General features: G+C 37.8%; 1 protein-coding gene across 1 annotated transcript; it reads left to right on the top strand.

Moving 5' to 3' along the window:
- The first annotated feature begins 3,408 nt into the window (after window positions 1-3,408).
- tmsb2 (thymosin beta 2) lies at window positions 3,409-5,048 on the top strand. Its single transcript, XM_053506272.1, has 3 exons — window positions 3,409-3,505; window positions 4,199-4,303; window positions 4,759-5,048. The coding sequence occupies exons 2-3, from the start codon at window positions 4,204-4,206 to the stop codon at window positions 4,794-4,796; spliced, it is 138 nt and encodes a 45-aa protein (XP_053362247.1). The 5' UTR covers window positions 3,409-3,505; window positions 4,199-4,203; the 3' UTR covers window positions 4,797-5,048.
- The last annotated feature ends 13,140 nt before the right edge of the window (window positions 5,049-18,188 follow it).

The following is an 18,188-nucleotide window of genomic DNA, read 5'->3' as shown; positions in this document are numbered from 1 at the left end:
GCACAAACATTTCTAAGGTTTACAAAGAATGGTGTGAAAAGAGAAAAACATCCAGCATGCGGCAGTCCTGTGGGCGAAAATGCCTTGTTGATGCTAGAGGTCAGAGGAGAATGGGCAGACTGATTCAAGCTGATAGAAGAGCAACTTTGACTGAAATAACCACTCGTTACAACCAAGGTATGCAGCAAAGCATATGCGAAGCCACAACATGCACAACCTTGAGGCAGATGGGCTACAACAGCAGAAGACCCCACCGGGTACCACTCATCTCCACTACAAATAGGAAAAAGAGGCTACAATTTGCACGAGCTCACCAAAATTGGACAGTTGAAGACTGGAAAAATGTTGCCTGGTCTGATGAGTCTCGAATTCTGTTGAGACATTTAAATGGTAGAGTCAGAAATTGGCGTGAACAGAATGAAAACATGGATCCATCATACCTTGTTACCACTGTGCAGGCTGGTGGTGGTGGTGTAATGGTGTGGGGGATGTTTCTTGACACACTTTAGGCCCCTTAGTGCCAATTGGGCATCGTTTAAATGCCACGGGCTACCTGAGCATTGTTTCTGACCATGTCAGAAAATGGCCCCCACAGTCACCAGATGTCAACCCAATAGAGCATCTTTGGGATTTGGTGGAACTGGAGCTTCGTGCCCTGGATGTGCATCCCACAAATCTCCATCAACTACAAGATGCTATCCTATCAATATGGGCCAACATTTCTAAAGAATGCTTTCAGCACCTTGTTGAATCATTGCCATGTAGAATTAAGGCAGTTCTGAAGGCGAAAGGGGGTCAAACACCATATTAGTATGGTGTTCCTAATAATCCTTTAGGTGAGTGTATACTGAGTTACGTGAAATTAGCTAGGCCATTAGGGCACCAGCCATTAGAGCACTAGCGGCAGCAGTTACAGTAGGTGTATCACAAAAGACAGCGCACTGGACATAGCAGTTTAGGCCAACATAGGTTCTCAAAGATAATTATACATGCTGGAGCAAATGATATATGCCTTTGTCAGTCAGAGGTTAGCAAGAATAACTATACAGAGATGTTAAAATTAGTGAAGGGGATGTCTGATGCGGTAGTATGCTCTGGCCCCATCCCAATGCAATTTGGCAACATGTCCAGGTGGTACTCGGAAATCAGTTTGGGCTTTATAGACAATTAGAGTACTTTTGAGGGTAAAGCTGGTCTGTTATGGCGGGATGGAGTCCATCCTACTTGGGAAGGTGCTGCTCTCATTTCTTGTAGTATAGCTCATAGTCTCAGATCAGGCCTAATTAATTGGTGACTACCCATAGCCCAGGCCAGAGAGCAGACAAACGGTCTAACCTGATCGTCTGCTAGCTGCATAGAGTTGTCACTCAGGATATTTTAACTCTGTGAACCTGACCTTGACCTTTGTTAGCTGTCTAACTACATACTGATATCAAACCTCCCCAATCTCTAAGATTTTAGAAATTGTAGTCGTTTAGCAGCTACGTTTATATTTATATAGAAATAGCTTACATGAAATGTATCATTCAGGATTTTGTCCCTATCACAGCACAGAAACAGCGCTTGTTTAAGTAGTAGATGACCTCCAACTGGACTGCATCTCTTGTGTTACTTGACCTTTAATGCAGCTTTTTTGACACTCTTGATTATTTTATTTATTTAGGGAATGACCCTCTCCCAGCTCAGATCCTACTTGACTGATCATTATCAGTTTTTTAGATTTAAATGGTGGTTATTCTGGTTAGTCTGCATAGGATGTGTGTGGTTACTGGAGACAGTTTCACTTTACCATGAAAATGGTCCTTGGCTGATGCAGACATCTGTTATTTCAGCACTTGTGACTGGAGTGGCTCAATAATTCAGGGCTGGAATTACCTACAGTTTTGTACCTGAGCCTCCAATATTAAACTTCCAGCTGCCTAATACACAGTATGACTGCAAAACAATTCCTGCTATCCATTATCACCCAAATGAAGATGGGCTCTTTATTGAGTCTGGTTCCTCTAAAGGTTTCTTCCTATTTCCCTTTCAGGGAGTTTTTCTTTTATTGTTGCGCTTGGCTTGTTTATGAGGGACAATCTGATCATTTTGATTCATACATATTTTCTCACATATTTCATACACATTTTTTTTTATTCGGTAAAGCTGCTTTGCGACAATGACTGACATTACCGAAAGTTATTAGCCACTTTTCTGCATAAGTTTAAGGCATCATCACAGCAGACCCATTTGAGCTATCAAAAATTCCTTCACAATTTTGCATCCTTAATATTTTGATATCACATTGGCCTGGTTAGGTAGCGATAGTACAAATCCCCTAGAAGACATACTGTATGTCAAAATCCATTGGGTGCATTTTGCAAACGCCTTCTTGTTGAGTAGAGTAAAGTTAAGTGACATGCAATGCAATAATTGTTTAGCTTACATGAACACTAAATGTGTATTCATTTGTGTAATAGTTGAAAGAACCATACAAAAGTGGGACAAAGGTACACAGAATGCTACAGAGCAATATGACAGTATGCTGTTATTAACCAAACTGAGTGCTGTTCCCAACCTCCAGCAAGACATCTGTCACAAGATGTCTACCTGCCACAGTGTGTGCTTGAGAAATGAAGCCATATTTTTAAACACTGTCCATGCAGCACCACAAGGGGGTGTTGTATGTAACACATTCATCAAAAGTCTTTTTTTTTGTGTGTGTGCATCCATAAGCTCACAAATGGCCATGATTGACTAGTGCCTCTTGCATACTAAAGATAAAGTGGCTTTAAACTAATTCTGATCCACTATACACTAAAAACACTGGGTCATATTTAATCTAATCTGGGTCAATATTTGTACCAGTAGAGCACCAACGCACTACTAAGGCATTTTTTCCCTTCACAATGTAAATTGTTAAAACATCATTACCAGGCATGGCAAATAATAATTTACTGGGATATAATTTTTTGTTTAATTATTTAATTATTATTTTATGTGTGAACAAAATCACTGCACTGCCAATATATACAATCATGAGAATGAGAATGCCTAACTAATATTTAGATCTTTTTTTTTATGATCATTTACTCAAGTTAAACTCGAGTCATTAAACATTTAAATGTTTTGATGAACCTCTACATAACTTTAGAGTGATTATAAAGATAATAGATGAGAATAGCACATCCTGATATGGTTTTTCCACCAAGCATACTCTCGTACAAAAGAAGGATTCGTTCAGCACCCATGAAAATCTGATTATCACAGAATTTGACAATTTGGATAAATTTAATGCACTAAAATTATGACATCATAAATATATTAAACAGTAAAGAGGTGGGTTGGTCAGGGTCAGTCTCACTCGCTCTCTCTCTCTCTCTCTCTCTCCGATAAATCCACGCCCTAGTGGAGATGCAGAAGCACAGACGCAATCACTTCACACACACTCTCTCTCTCTCTCTCTCTCTCTCGCTCTCATTCTCTCTCCTTGCCTGCTTGTGGAAACAGCTCCTTTTAGCACACGGTAAGGCCTTATCTATTCGTTTCATACTGATTTCTTTCTGTGCCAGAAGGGGAAAAAGCATACAATCAGGGAACTATGATGGCAGTTGAAGGAAATGTGCAGAAATTTGTAATTGGTTGAAAGAAATGCAGAGAAAGAGGGATGAATGCAGATAATATGGAGATGGACAATCAGAGCGTGTTTAAGCTTACTGCACTGAGGACAGACTCTGCTATGTAGCACATTAGAACTGATGACTATTGCAGCAGAGGAGGGTGTGGGTGCTACTACAGAGTGCTTGGTGGCATGAATAGAGCAGAATAGGGGGACTAGGGAGGAGTTATATGTAATATAAAAGGAACAGACACGTACATAAGTGAGAAAAAGATGCAATACAAAAATGGAAAGATAAATTCAACAATTTTGCTGTGGTACCATGTCACATGTCTGTAGATGTAAGAAGTAACATCAATGTAAGAATCCAGCATTGCTTATACAGTTGTGGTTATTGTGAACTGATGCACATCACAGAACAGATCCTTAAACTATATGATTCCAATTATTGAAATAATTTATAGCGTGATTGTATTTTAAAATATCAACAAAAAAGAAGAGCAAGACACATCATTTGGTCATATTTTTTGCATTGCTTTAAGGTCAAAGCTTTGCAATTTCCGGTATATTTTACTATCTTACTATTATCTTTATTGACAGCTAGCATGTCTGACAAGCCAGATCTCACAGAGATTGCAAGGTTTGACAAAACCAAGCTAAAGAAGACAGAAACAAAAGAGAAGAACCCTCTTCCCACAAAAGAGAGTGAGTAAATTCCAGAGAACAGTATGCAGTATGTTTGGAGACGGTTTGGGGTGTGGTATGGTGCTCTGTTTTAGCTTTCTCTCTTCAGCTGCAATGCTTTTTTTCCATCCTGTCTCTTCTCACACTTCATCTTCTTTATTTATAATTTAATTGTAATATTCCCTCTTCTATTGCTTTATATTTCATACCTCTTTTTTCTATAACATTAGTCTGCACTATGCATGCAGCATTCAACCCCCCACCCACATACTCTCACGTCAGCGGATAGGTGTCAGTAGATAGGTCTCAGTTCTACTTCTGCCAAATCCTCCATCGGCAATGCAGCAAAGGCTTTGGCATATTTTAGAAATACATTTACATAAATAATAGTCATATTTTCTATAACAATCCCTAAACAAAATGGGGACTATGCCACTGTATGTTCTAATACAGATTCAATTCACTTTGTTTCTCAGCTATTGAACAGGAGAGAAAAGGAGATACAAGCCCCTAACCTGATGGAGAAGAGGAAGGCCAAGCACAACAGATGCTTCCTTGATGGCACGTTATTTAATATTAACACTTTATGTTTTGGGATGATGGGTACTATTCCCCTTTGTGAAGCATGGTTACCATGGTGATTAAAGTCCCCTTCAGGACAAGACATGGAGTGACTTTTAATGTTTGAACATGGGTAGTTTAAAAAATCAGTTCATAGCATTTTCTAAATTGAAATCTTAATGAAATAAAGACAAATATGAACACAGTAATGTATGTGGTGGCAAATTATTTTAAATGAACTATAATACACTAGGTTGAATGATTTATTAATCTTCAGGGTTATTCACACACATAGTCACACTGGGGAGGGTTCATACAAACTGGGTGCTCTGGGTGTTTGAGACATTATATAGGTAAGCCACTGTTATGCTATAAACCACCAAAACCCAAAACAATTTACAATGGGGTACACTATATGCAGGTGACATGGTGGAATAGTGATTAATACTGTTGCTTTGCACCACCAGGTTCTGGGTTCAATTCCCACCTCCAGGTCTATGTGCCTGTGGTTTGCATTTTCTCTCCATGCTTGGTGGTTTCCTTTCGGTGCTCTGATTTTTTCCCATAGTCATAGCAAATTGGCATTTCTAAATTGCCCTTAGTGTGTGAATTAGTGTGCGAGTGTATGTGACCTCCGATGGATTGACACCCCGTCCAGGGTGTACACTGCCCTGTGCCCTAAGTCTCCTGGGATAGGCTCCAGGCCCCCCACAACCCTGCATGCAGTATAAAGTGGTATAAAGGATGAGTGAATGAGTGTACACTATATGCCGTTCAGTGGATATTATAGGAAATTTTGCAGGCACTTGACTGGTCTTTTAAATATAGTTTAAATGTTTTCATTTAAACTAATAAGATTTGTACAAGTCATATGGCCATTACACATTTTAAATATTATTATTATTACTGTTAATAATGAATAATGAATAAATTATTATTATTATTATTATTATTATTATAACCTGAATATACAAAAGGAAACACTTGTATTTCATCCAGTTTTAAACTTTAAAATGTGGAACGCTACTGTATATAGTTTTGTTTAACATAGAATTATGTTAATCTAATCTAATCTAATCTAATCTAATTTAATAGAAAATTATATATTTATCTATAATATATTTACAATATCTGTTTTGTAAATAAAGTTCATGAATAGAGATTTTTGGATACCCTTTACTTGCTGAAGCGTCCTCTCAGAGGAAGCACTGAGCTTCTTCCAGTCTAGTCTAACATGTACAGTGAATATTTGTAAAGGGATCTGGACAACCATTCCATCAGATTTGAGTTTTGACTTAAATCATTTCCTTTAGTCAAAGTAGTGATGCCCCGAGCAAAATATTACTTTTAGTAATTAATAGGACTTCCTCCATTTATATTTACACTTGAGTAAGTAGGCTACTTGCCCTTAAAAATACTCAATTATCAAAAGAAAAACTACTTTTTTATTATGAATCTAATGTAATATTATTATTATTATTATTATTACTTTTTTAATCTACACATTTTAGGTGAGAAGGCTCTAATGTCACTCTGGCCATACAAAACTGTGAACGTCATTAAATTAGTCTGACACTAATGCCAATTATCACCAAATATTATTAAGAGCAGTGAACAATTTCCATTAGGGAGATCTGAGTGGCCATGAAATAACAGGACTTATGGACAGGAAAACATGTTTTGTAAGATTTATTCTGAACATGGATACCGAGCTCTCTCTAGAAGAATGGAAACTTCATTTGGTTAAAATGAATAAAAGCATATAACTCATTATTTATATTCGATATTATCCTTTTTATTCTTCTTCTTCTTATTGTTGTTGTTGTTATTTCATATTATTATTATTATTATTATTATTATTATTATTAATAATAATAATAATAATAATAATAATGTTTGATGGTTTAACACGAGTAATGATCACAGGCAGTTAAGGCTGAATATGTGAAAATATGTAAAATATGCAAAAGAAGTCATCTGTTTAGCATTATCCACTGCATGCAGAACCAATCACATAATTTGCTCAGTTGTTGAATATTTGATGCATATTTACCATTTCATAATATGAGAATATTCAGCTGTTAAGCTCCGAACAGAACAATCTAAGATGAAACTGATAACAATCTAGGCGAAAGTAAAACAACAACAACAAAAAACAAGTAATTACTAGTTTCAGCCAGTCATATTGGGTTGAGGTGACATAATGGTTTTGCTGCTCCAGAGTTATCAGTTACTTAGTTTACTTACAAGCCATGCATGTAACAAACAGCATAACGATAGTTTTTGTTTAAAAAAAACAGAGACTGTGGAACATTTGGTTGCTTCATACTAATGTCAGACATCCCATTAAAGAAAATGAAAAGCATAAATTAAAGCCCACTGAACAGCACCAATGGGAAAATGAAGACTAGCACATTACGTGTTACCTCAGTGGATTCTTGTAAGAAGAAATGGTATAGGAATAAGGCCATTGGTGTTGAAGTAGTGTGTTAGAGTTAGACTTTCTTTGGCTGTTTTTTCAGGCTCTTAATGTCTACAATCCCATGACAAATTATCTATTCCTATTTATCCTATTCCTATTTTAGCATACTTAAATTATTCAAATTATCAAAAAAATTTTACTATTACACAAAGAAAACCCAAGTAAATACACATTTTTTTAAATAATGATTTAATTCAGTAAGTAAAAAATTTGCACAAACTTGCCTGGCCCTATGTGGAAAAATAATTGCCCCTTAAACCTAATAACTTGGTTGTGCATCCCTTGGCGGCAACAACTAAATTCAAATGTTACATCACTGTGGAGGAAATTTGGCCCACTCTTCTTTGCAAAATTGTTTTAATCCAACTACTTTTTAATTCTAGCCAAAAAGTTATGCTACAGCATTTTAATCAGAATTAAGTCCATACACTGAGTATGACACTAACATTTTTTTGACCCACTTAGAGCTGGATTTGGTAGTGTGTTTCAGGATATTCTCCTGCTGTGCAAGCCAAGTGCACTCGAGTTTGAGTTCACAAAGTGATGAACCTTTCAGGATCTTTTAGCCCCAGATCATCACACTACCACCATCATGTTTGACTGTTGGTATGAGGTTCTTTTTATGAAATACTTTGTTATTTAAGGAATGCACACCTTACAAAAATTCTGTTTTTGTCTCATCAGCCCACAAATTTTTTGCCCAAAAGTGTAGGGGCCTTGGAACTCTCCCTTTGTTGTTAAATCATAAACACTGACCTTAACTGGGTTCTTTTATAAACTTCTGGATGAGTCGCCAACCATTTTGGAAGGTTCACCACTAATCCAAGTTTTCTCCGTTTGTCTATAATGGCTCTCACCATGGTTCACTGGAGTCCCCAAACCTTAGAAATGGCTTGGTAATCCTTTAAAAACTATATGTTTCTATTTTATTTTTTTTTAAAGATTTTAAGCATGCTTCCTTTTGTCAGACAGGTTATATTTAAGTGCTGTCTTGATCTCAACGGACAGTAACCAGTCTTTTGTGTGGAAAGTGAAATTTAATTAAAATTTAACTTAATTTCTAAAATCACAGTTCATTTATGATTTAGCAAGGGGGAAAATACTGGGCCAAGTATGTTTGGACAACTTTTTTCCCTTGATAAATGAAGTCATCTAGTCAATCACTAGATCTTAACTCAACTAAGCAGGCATTTTGCCACCTAAGAAAAATAATGAAGTGTCAACAGCCAGGGGAACTACTAAAAGGGCTGCATTAAAACCCTGTCATAGCATTAAAATCAGGGCAACAGTTAATGCCAGCTGGTTGTTGACTAAATACATTCATTGTAAAGGATATACAACCAAATTGAAGTGTTTTTTTTATCTTTGCTGGAATCAGGGTTAAAGTCCACTTCTGAATTGAATCAAAGTGATTTTGTTTCTTATCCAATGATTGCACCAACATGCAGATCACACACTTAGGGAAATATCCTCTGTTACAGCAATAATTCCTTTCCTTGCAGCTCTACAACAGGACAGCAACCAAACTGAGGTGTTTTATTTTCTTTGTTGAAATCAGTGTTAAATTCCACTTCTAAGTTATACTTCTGACTGACGAAAAAAGCCATCACTGGGTCCAATCTCGTTAGCTCAGCCTATGTCACAGTCTCAACCATAGTCTCAAGCCTGTTCCTGCTATATACTACATAGTATAGGCCAAAGAAGTTGGGGTCGATCTCATTTCCCTAAAAGAAACCCAATTAAATACTCAAATAAATGAAAGGACCCAATTTGCACATTTTTTACACCGTGGCAGCAGGAAAAGACTAGAATAAGCTCATCCTCAAGGCTGCATTCAATTAAAAACTTAGCTCTGGCCTACTCACTAAACTGCCATGCTGGGATGGCTAGGTATCTCTTGATGAGCTCACTGATATGTTGATATGATTTGAAATTTTTCTCAAGAACAAGTTTTTCAGCAGCTACTGAATTGCCTGTCTCAGAGTCCATGCGGCTGGCCCAGATCAAAGTGGATAAGCGTGGTCATTCGCATGGACAATTCAAGCAATTATGCTTTTGTTGTGGCAGCCCCAAACATAAAGTAAAACAATGCACTGCAAGACCTTCAGCTAAAGCATCAGAGTCTTTGCTGGCAGGAGTTCCCTTCAGGCTTCAGTATACCACGTTGTATCAAAGTAATTTTGTTTTATCCAATAAGTGCACCAACATTGGCAACAATGGATTCTTCAGATTCACTTAAAGTAGTGCTGGCACTGCCTAAATGTAGCACTTCACCCTTTTATCACCATTCACCGATCACACACTTAAACATCATCCTTTACAGCAATGATTTATCTTGTTGCGGCTCTGTATGTCATTGCAGCATCATCAACAAGACTCATTGTCCTGAACCTGACACCCTCCAAATTAGTGCTCTACTGTATATCAGGAAAGCATCTCTTTTAGCATATACTGTCACCTACAAGTTCTCTGTAGTGCTGGGCTTAATTATAGCTAATTGACTTTAGCTCTCCAGAACTCATCTTTCTTTTTTGAAGCTCACTGATGCATGCATCAGCACTTCCATATCCAGTTAGATTCTGGACCTTCTGATCAATAGACGTCAGTCTGTTAGCTTGGGCAATCTAATGCCCTCTACTCAAAAACACTCAGGTCCCACAGAGTTGTGTCCACTGCTATGTCCACTGTTGAGTCCACTGCTTTTACTAACAGCATAACTCTAACATTATTATCAGGTATGTAGATGATATAGTGGTGGGTCACAGGAATGAGAGACAAATTATAGCATCACCTTTTTCAGACAACTTTATCCTTAATGCCACGAAGACAAAATAGCCCATTGTAGACCTCTGGAAATTAAAATTGAAAGGCAATAGATGCCATCCTATCTACAACAATGGAATTGAAGTAGAGCATATCTCAGCTTCAATTTCCTGGCTTTTCACATAACTGAGGATCTGTCCTTGACCCATAATACTTTAGTTCTGATAAGTAAGGTGCAACAGTGTCTTTACTTCCTAAGAAGACTGAAGAAAGGTAAATGTTTTCCCTAGACTCTAAGGCCAACACTCAGACAGAGAAATCAAGAAGGTTCCAAGACATTCAAATCATGCATTTATTATGTTCATACTACATCCTAGGCACATCCTTGTCAGGTTCTCAATGTGTCTATCATGCTGTCACTAATTTCCCTATAATGTACATAGTGATGTGCTCACCAGGTTCAATGAGATTAAGTTATTACTGCATCTGATCAAATTATTCAATTCAATTCAATTTTATTTGTATAGCGCTTTAACAATTGCCATTGTCCCAAAGCAGCTTTACACAATCAAAAGAATTATTTAAGTTTGTATGGAATTTAAATGTGTATAAATCAAAATGGTCAGATAGTCCCTGGTGAGCAAGCCGAGGGCGACAGTGGCAAGGAAAAACTCCCTGAGATGGTAGTAGGAAGAAACCTTGAGAGGAACCAGACTCAACAGGGAACCCATCCTCATTTGGGTGAAACAAAGAGCAGGAATTGATCTGCATTCATACTGTGTGTTAGTTAGCAGGCAGTTCAGCATAACAGTTGATGTTAATTTATGTTAATATGGAGTCCAGTTAGTTATTGAAAACTCAGGTAGACTTGTATGAAGTTCCAGTCCTGAACTATCGAACGGTCAAGTTCTCAGAGAAACAGCTGCCAACATCAGTCGAGGCCAGAACCGTCTTCTAGGTAGAGAGACACAGACACAAGACGCATCCCAAAGAGACACACGGGGCATCCATGTGCTGAGATCTCCAACCAGAAGGGGGGCACCAGGATCAGACAGGTCCGGAGGGCAGAGGAAGTCTGGATCACTGGCAGTTTAGGAATGACATGTGTAGCTCGACAGACAGGAAAGAGAGGGGGAGAGAGGGAAGAGAAAAAGCAGGAGAGAGAGCAGAAGGGAAGAGATAACAGTTAGGTCTGGTCACAGTCATATAATGTATAATGTGAATGTATATTTACTGTAGAGTGCAGGCAGAGACTCCGGCAGGACTAACTATGACAGCATAACTAAAAGGGAGAGCCAAAAGGAAACACAGACATGAGGGCTCCCTGAGATGTAAAGCAACCAATCACCTCACCGTCAACTAACCTGAGTGATCAATGAGAATGGGGAGGACAGCATCTAAACATACCAGTTCACCATAATACTCCATGACCAGGAGTCCCCCAGATCTGCTTCTTTACCTAAGGCAAATCTGTTTATAAAAATGCTTGATTAAATAAATAGGTTTTTAGCCTGGACGTAACACTGAGACTGTGTCTGAGTCCCGAACACTATTTGGAAGACTATTCCATAATTTTGGGGCTTTATAAGAAAAAGCTCTGCCCCCAGCTGTAGTTTTCATAATACGCGGTACTGATAAGCAGCCTGCATCCTTTGATCGAAGTAGGCGTAGCGGATCGTAAGACACTAGCAGGTTACTCAGATACTTCGTTGCGAGACCATTTAATGCTTTATATGTCAAAAGTAGTATTTTAAAATCAATGCGAAATTTCACAGGGAGCCAATGAAGTAAAGATAAGATAGGTGTGATGTGCTCGTATCTTCTGGTTCTAGTGAGGACTCTCGCTGCTGCATTCTGGACTAGCTGAAGCTTGTTTATGCACCTAGTTGAACAACCAGACAGTTGGGCATTACAATAGTCCAACCTAGAGGTGATAAAAGCATAAACTAGTTTTTCTGCATCTTTTAGCGACAATATATTTCTTATCTTGGCAATATTTCTTAAGTAAAAAAAAATCTTTCCTGGTAATATTATCTACATCAGCTTCGAATGAAAGGCTGGAATCTATAATCACACCGAGGTCTTTCACTGTTGCACTTGATGGAACAGAAAGGCCATCTAAAGTTACAGAGTGATCTAGAATCTTACTTCTAGCTGTATGCAGTCCTATGACTAGAACTTCTGTCTTATCTGAATTAAGCAGAAGGAAGTTAATTAGCATCCAATTTCTTATGTCCTGCACACATTGCTCAACTTTAGTAAGGTGGTTTATCTCATCAGGTTTTGCTGAGACATATAACTGTGTATCGTCAGCATAACAGTGGAAACTAATACCATGCTTACAGATTATGTTGCCCAGAGGAAGCATGTAAAGGGAAAAAGCAGTGGGCCTAAAACTGAACCCTGTGGAACACCAAACTCCACTACAGAACATGCAGAATAATTACCATTTAAGTCTACATACTGATACCGATCGGTCAAATAGGATCTGAGCCAGGAGAGGGCTGTACCCTTAATTCCAACTACATTTTCTAATCTGTGAAGAAGAATACTTTGATCAATGGTGTCAAAAGCTGCACTGAGGTCGAGTAATACAAGCATGGTTACAAAACCTTGATCAGAGGCCAATAGGAGGTCATTTACTACTTTAACGAGTGCTGTCTCTGTGCTGTGATGAGGCCTAAACCCTGATTGATACAGTTTATGTATGCCATTTCTATGTAGATATGAGCATAGCTGCTCCGCTACTTTTTTTTCCAGAATCTTAAAGATAAAGGGGAGGTTTGATATTGGCCTGTAATTGGACAGCTGACAGGGGTCAAGGTCAGGTTTCTTAATAATTGGTTTAATAACTGCTAGTTTAAAAGATTTTAGAACATGCCAAATGCTGAGTGAAGGATTAATTATTCTCAACAGGGGTTCTGTTATTGCTGGTTCTATCTGTTTAAGAAAATGTGTCGGTACAGGATCTAATATATGGGTTGATGAATTTGCAGAAGAGATAAGTGAATTTAGTTCGTTCTCTTCAAGGGGAGCTAAGTATTCTAGGTTCCGATCTGACATGGCTCGTTTTACATCTGCATAACTTACGTTGTTTGGTTTCAGAGCCTCAATTTTATGCCTAATATTTACAATTTTATTATTAAAAAAGTTCATGAAGTCTTCACTATTACACAATGCTGTTGTGGAGATTTCTTGCAATGGTCTTATTTCTGGTTAATTTGGTTACGGTATTAAATAAAAATCTAGGATTATTTTTGTTATTTTCTATAAGAGTGGAGAGATACGTTGATCTAGCTACACTAAGAGCTATTCTACAGTTCAGGATGCTCTCCTTCTATCCTACTTGAAATACTAAATATTTAGTTTGACACCATTTACGTTCTAATTTCCCTAAAACGTTCTAAAAATAGTTTTGATTATGCCATGTTCTTACCAGGTGCTTATCATGCAGTTACTACATTGTCATTGCGTCCAGCAGGTTGGTATACTGAGATGCAGTTAAGTAATAAATGTGAGACCATATGTTCTTAAAGTGATCTTCTAAGACATAGCATGGACGTACCACAGTCATAGCACAAGCCTGAAGAAGTTGTTATCAGAAATCCATTGAGATAAAAACAACTCTGGCCAATCTTTCCCTGTAATCTTGCTTCTAGTATGTCAGTTTCTGAGAGGTGTTAGTTACATTGTTACTGGGCAATGGCGCTGTTAATACATGCTTATGAAGTCTTCCTGCATCTTGCTTCCACCATGTCCTCATCAGACAGAAAATTTGTGGCAGCTCCATAACAGTGCAGTATGTCATTACCAGTTTCTATTGCATTTTTGTCAAGTTGTTACTAGACGTTTGGGGTAACTACAATTTCTTACTGCATTCACACAAATTTTTATGGACATAGTTTCATGTGGCTCAATGTGACAGGTTATAATTGCTTCACCACTGAGAGCATCCTGCCCAAGTCTATTACAATGTCTGAAAAGAAAACTCGACAATAGATGTGAAAACTGCCAAACACATTACTGGAGCCCAAATACCAGCCTTTAAGTCAACACCACAAGACTCTCTCCATCACCTTTCACAAAACTAATAAGCTCAGCCAGCTTCTTTCCCAGAACCATCGCCTGCTGAATTCAACACTCTTCGGCCACTGATATTTTTACTGTCTGCAATCATCCTGCAGTATATCAATTCCATACTGTATATTATAGTCTACATCCTGCTTAATTTCTATGCAGTTGTAGATTGATATGTTTATGTGGATTGTATATTCTCTGTATATAAAATTTATATTAACCATACACAATCTGGGCACTGTTGTATATACAATGTGCACACCTCACATATATTTATGTCTTAAACTTTGAAACAAGTTTCTACACCTAAAGGTTTTCCATAATAACATATTGTAATTTACCCATCATATTGTTATTTAGTCAATAGAGAGCATTTGTGGCTCAGTGGTATGTTTCTCACCTACCATGTGTAAGGCCAGAGTTCAATTCCCAGCCAATACCCCTGCTGGAAAAAATGCCTGCCCAAACCTGGATAAAATGGGAGAGTTATATTAGAAAGGGCATCCAGCATAAAACCTGTGCAGATTAGATTGTCCACTGTGGTGACCCCTCTACGGGAGCAGCCAAAAGTCTAAAAACAACCTTGTTATTAAGTCAGTAACTGCTAAGAGCTTCACTGCTCATTATATATTATACTGTATATCTATCTATCTATCTATCTATCTATCTATCTATCTATCTGTCTATCTATCTGTCTATCTATCTCTGTCAATGGTAAAAAAAAAAAAGTTGGTTTCATGTTTACAAAATAATGTTCCTGGGTTTGTCATAGGGCCAAAGGGAGGTGCTCAGGACAAATATTTGCAGTGACAAATTGGTAAATTCCTTTGAACATCAAACATTTACAATGCTTCCTGGGGTTAGTGAATTTTCATTGCCTTTTATCTGGGGTTCTAGCATGCTGTTATTCTTGCTGAATAGTAATAAAATTGATTTGATATTCAGTTTCTAAAATATATGTTAATATCAACAACAGACTCCTCAGATTCAATGAAGGGGGTGCTGGCAGTGGCTAATGGGAGCACTTCACCCTTTTATCACCATACATAAAGGTTGAATATACAGCAAATGGTCTTGTTCTTCTCTGGTTCAATTTTACCCTTGTGTACTGTCCTATAACCTAGAATGTGAAGGCAGACTCCCTATTATGCCTTTAACCAATTCCCCCCAGAGAGCAATCAAAAGAATACATCCTTCATGAGTCATGCTTTGTAGGGCCAACCACCTGAACATATTAAGGTGTAGCTCTAATGACATAAATGTCTATTATTAGTGGGATTTATTGAAAAGCTGATGATATAATACAAAACATTCTTATCACAACATTTCCCAATTAGAAGCCATGAGTTAACAAAACTATCCACAATGAGCCACAATCTTGCACCACTGAACACATGGATGAGTACAAGGTACAATTTGCACAATGGAGTAAACTAAATAAAGCAGTGCTATGGCAGGAACAGACTACAAAAGATTAGACTACAAAACACAATCATTCTGGAACGTGGATGCAGTCATGACTCTGGATGTCTAGATAAACACCTTTTATGTTAATTTCAAGGCTGCAGCTAGCAGTGCTACTGCTGTCCGTGCTAATGGTAGCATGCATGCTGAGAGTGGCAGTGCATGACATAAGGAAGGCTTTTGAGAGTGTGAACACCAGAGACAGCAGGACCAGATAGCATCTCATGTTGGGTCATTAGAGCCTGCACTAACAAACTAGTGCTGTTGTTCACAGAAATGTTACTCCTTGCTGTCAGGTGAATAATCCCTACATGCTCTAAACAGTCCATTATCATTCCCTTAATGAAACCTCAGGCTGCCTGTCCCAACAGTTATTCCCCAGTTGCCCTGACCTCACTTGTCATGAATTCATATACTGTCCTGATCACTCTACTGAAGATGTCTCCTGCACTTCGCACACCTCCTAAACACATCCCTGAGCCAACTGGATTCAAGGAAATTAAATTATGATAATATTATGCTTGTTCAAGATTCAAGATTCAAGATTCATAACTTTATTAATCCCAGAGGGAAATTGCTTATGCTCGGTTACAGGTGCTCACAGTTGTTAACTAAGAAAGGTAATAAAGAATAAAGGTAATAAATAATAATAATAATAATAATAATAATAATAATAATAATAATCTTTAAAAAAAATAAAAATAAAAAGTTCCTAAAACAGTTGACTACAGTTTAGCATTGTACACTACAATAACCTTACCACAGACTTGTCCCTCGGTCCAATCTCTGTGTCAGTGGATTTCCAACATCCTGACCGGCAAACCACAAGCAGTATGCATGGGCAGACATATCTTATTTGCCCTCACCCTCAGCATTGAAATATGTTGTGGGTTGTGTCCTTAGCCCACCTCTGGACTCATTATACATCACAAACTGCATGGTAACTTTCATATCAAACACTATTGTCAAGTTTGCTGACAGTTCTAACACGGTTCTGGAGGACCTGATCTTCTGAAAAAAAGGTCTACCTGGAGGAGATTAAAAGAATAGAGAAGCATTGCCAAAATAGCAAACTCCTCCTAAAGGTCAAGAAAAAAAGAATTAATAGTAAACTTAAGCACTAAGCTGGAGTGGAGCTACCAGCTACAATATCAGCAAGACCCAGGTGGAGAGAGTAAATAGTTTCTGTTACCTTGGTGTTTATATCAACCAAGACACATTCTGTCACATTACACTGGAGCAATGCAAGTCCTATGCTACTCTGGGACCAGGGCCTGTATTTACTAAGTGTTTCAAAACTAAGTGTGTCATTTTGGTATTAATTCAGATATACCTTCTTTTATTCTACTATTACCTTTATCTCCACCAAATGTAGGTGAGTGCTGGAAGTGTCCTAACTGGTTAGGAGTTGCCAGAAACTGCCATTCAGACAGAGACATGCACAGTGGAGAGGTGTTTTAGTAACACTGAGTGACATGGACACTTGGATAAAAATGGAATGCTTTTTCTGACGGATCGTGTGCAGTATGCAACTAGTCCATTAACAAACATTATGTATGCTGTCTCCACACGTGACTGCTACTTTCCATTTTTTATTAACATCAAAGATGCAGCTTTGGAAGAGTGATGATTTGGGTTTGTCACAGCCAACAATATTGGAAACAATAAATAAACCTTTGCTCTTACAGCACCACAGATCTGCATAAATGCATATTTCCAAGAATAAAAAAATTAAAAACAAGCTGCATTTATACACATTGCTTGTTTCCCTGGAGTTGTGCATCATCCAAGGCACACACATTGAAATTAATTATCAGTGGGCTCAGGGGGTAGCTCAGTGGTTAAGGTATTGGTTCAGTTCAAGAGGTTCCAGGTTCAAATCCCACAACCATCAAGTCGTCCCTGTTGGGTTCTTAAGAGCAAGGCCCTTAACCCTCATTTGCTCAGATGTATAATGAGATAAAAATGAAAGTTGCCAAATGCCTTAATGTAATTGTCAGAGCAAGGAGGCTTATGGGAGCCATAAACATTGTTACAGCATCAACACTCAAGTGGTTATGGATGGGGTATGGAACATTCTCATCAATTAAAATATACTATTTTTATATTTTAATAAATTTCTATCAAATTATTTGACAGTGTACACAACTGTTTTTCTGTTATAAGCAGCACTTCACTAACACGGTCTAACAGTTTTTCACACTCTTCAGGGATGCGAGCGGCACCGAAGAATGTAGTTCTTTAAATTTTAAGTTAGAAGTATTTTTTATAATCTTCTCTCCAGTTTAGATTTCTTTTCAATTTCCCACAGTTTAAAAGTAAAAAAAAAAAAAACTCCACTATAACTTGTACAATACATTGTTGCTATCAGTGTTGTAAAGCAGTCCTACTCATTGCTGAAAGAAATAGTAGGAAGCTTTTTTTAAATAACTTATGTCCCACTCTGAGGTAAAAATATTTTAGTGCTTAATTAACTTTCCTAGGGGTGATTCTGAGGTGCATAGTAAACAGAGACCCTGGACAAAGTAGGCTGCCTGTTGAAGTGGGTATTGTAGTTTT

Source organism: Clarias gariepinus, chromosome 10 (genome assembly GCF_024256425.1).
Source record: "Clarias gariepinus isolate MV-2021 ecotype Netherlands chromosome 10, CGAR_prim_01v2, whole genome shotgun sequence".
Lineage (NCBI taxonomy): Eukaryota > Metazoa > Chordata > Actinopteri > Siluriformes > Clariidae > Clarias > Clarias gariepinus.
The sequence above is the reverse complement of the archived record's forward strand: the minus strand, read 5'-3'. Positions and strand labels throughout refer to the sequence as shown.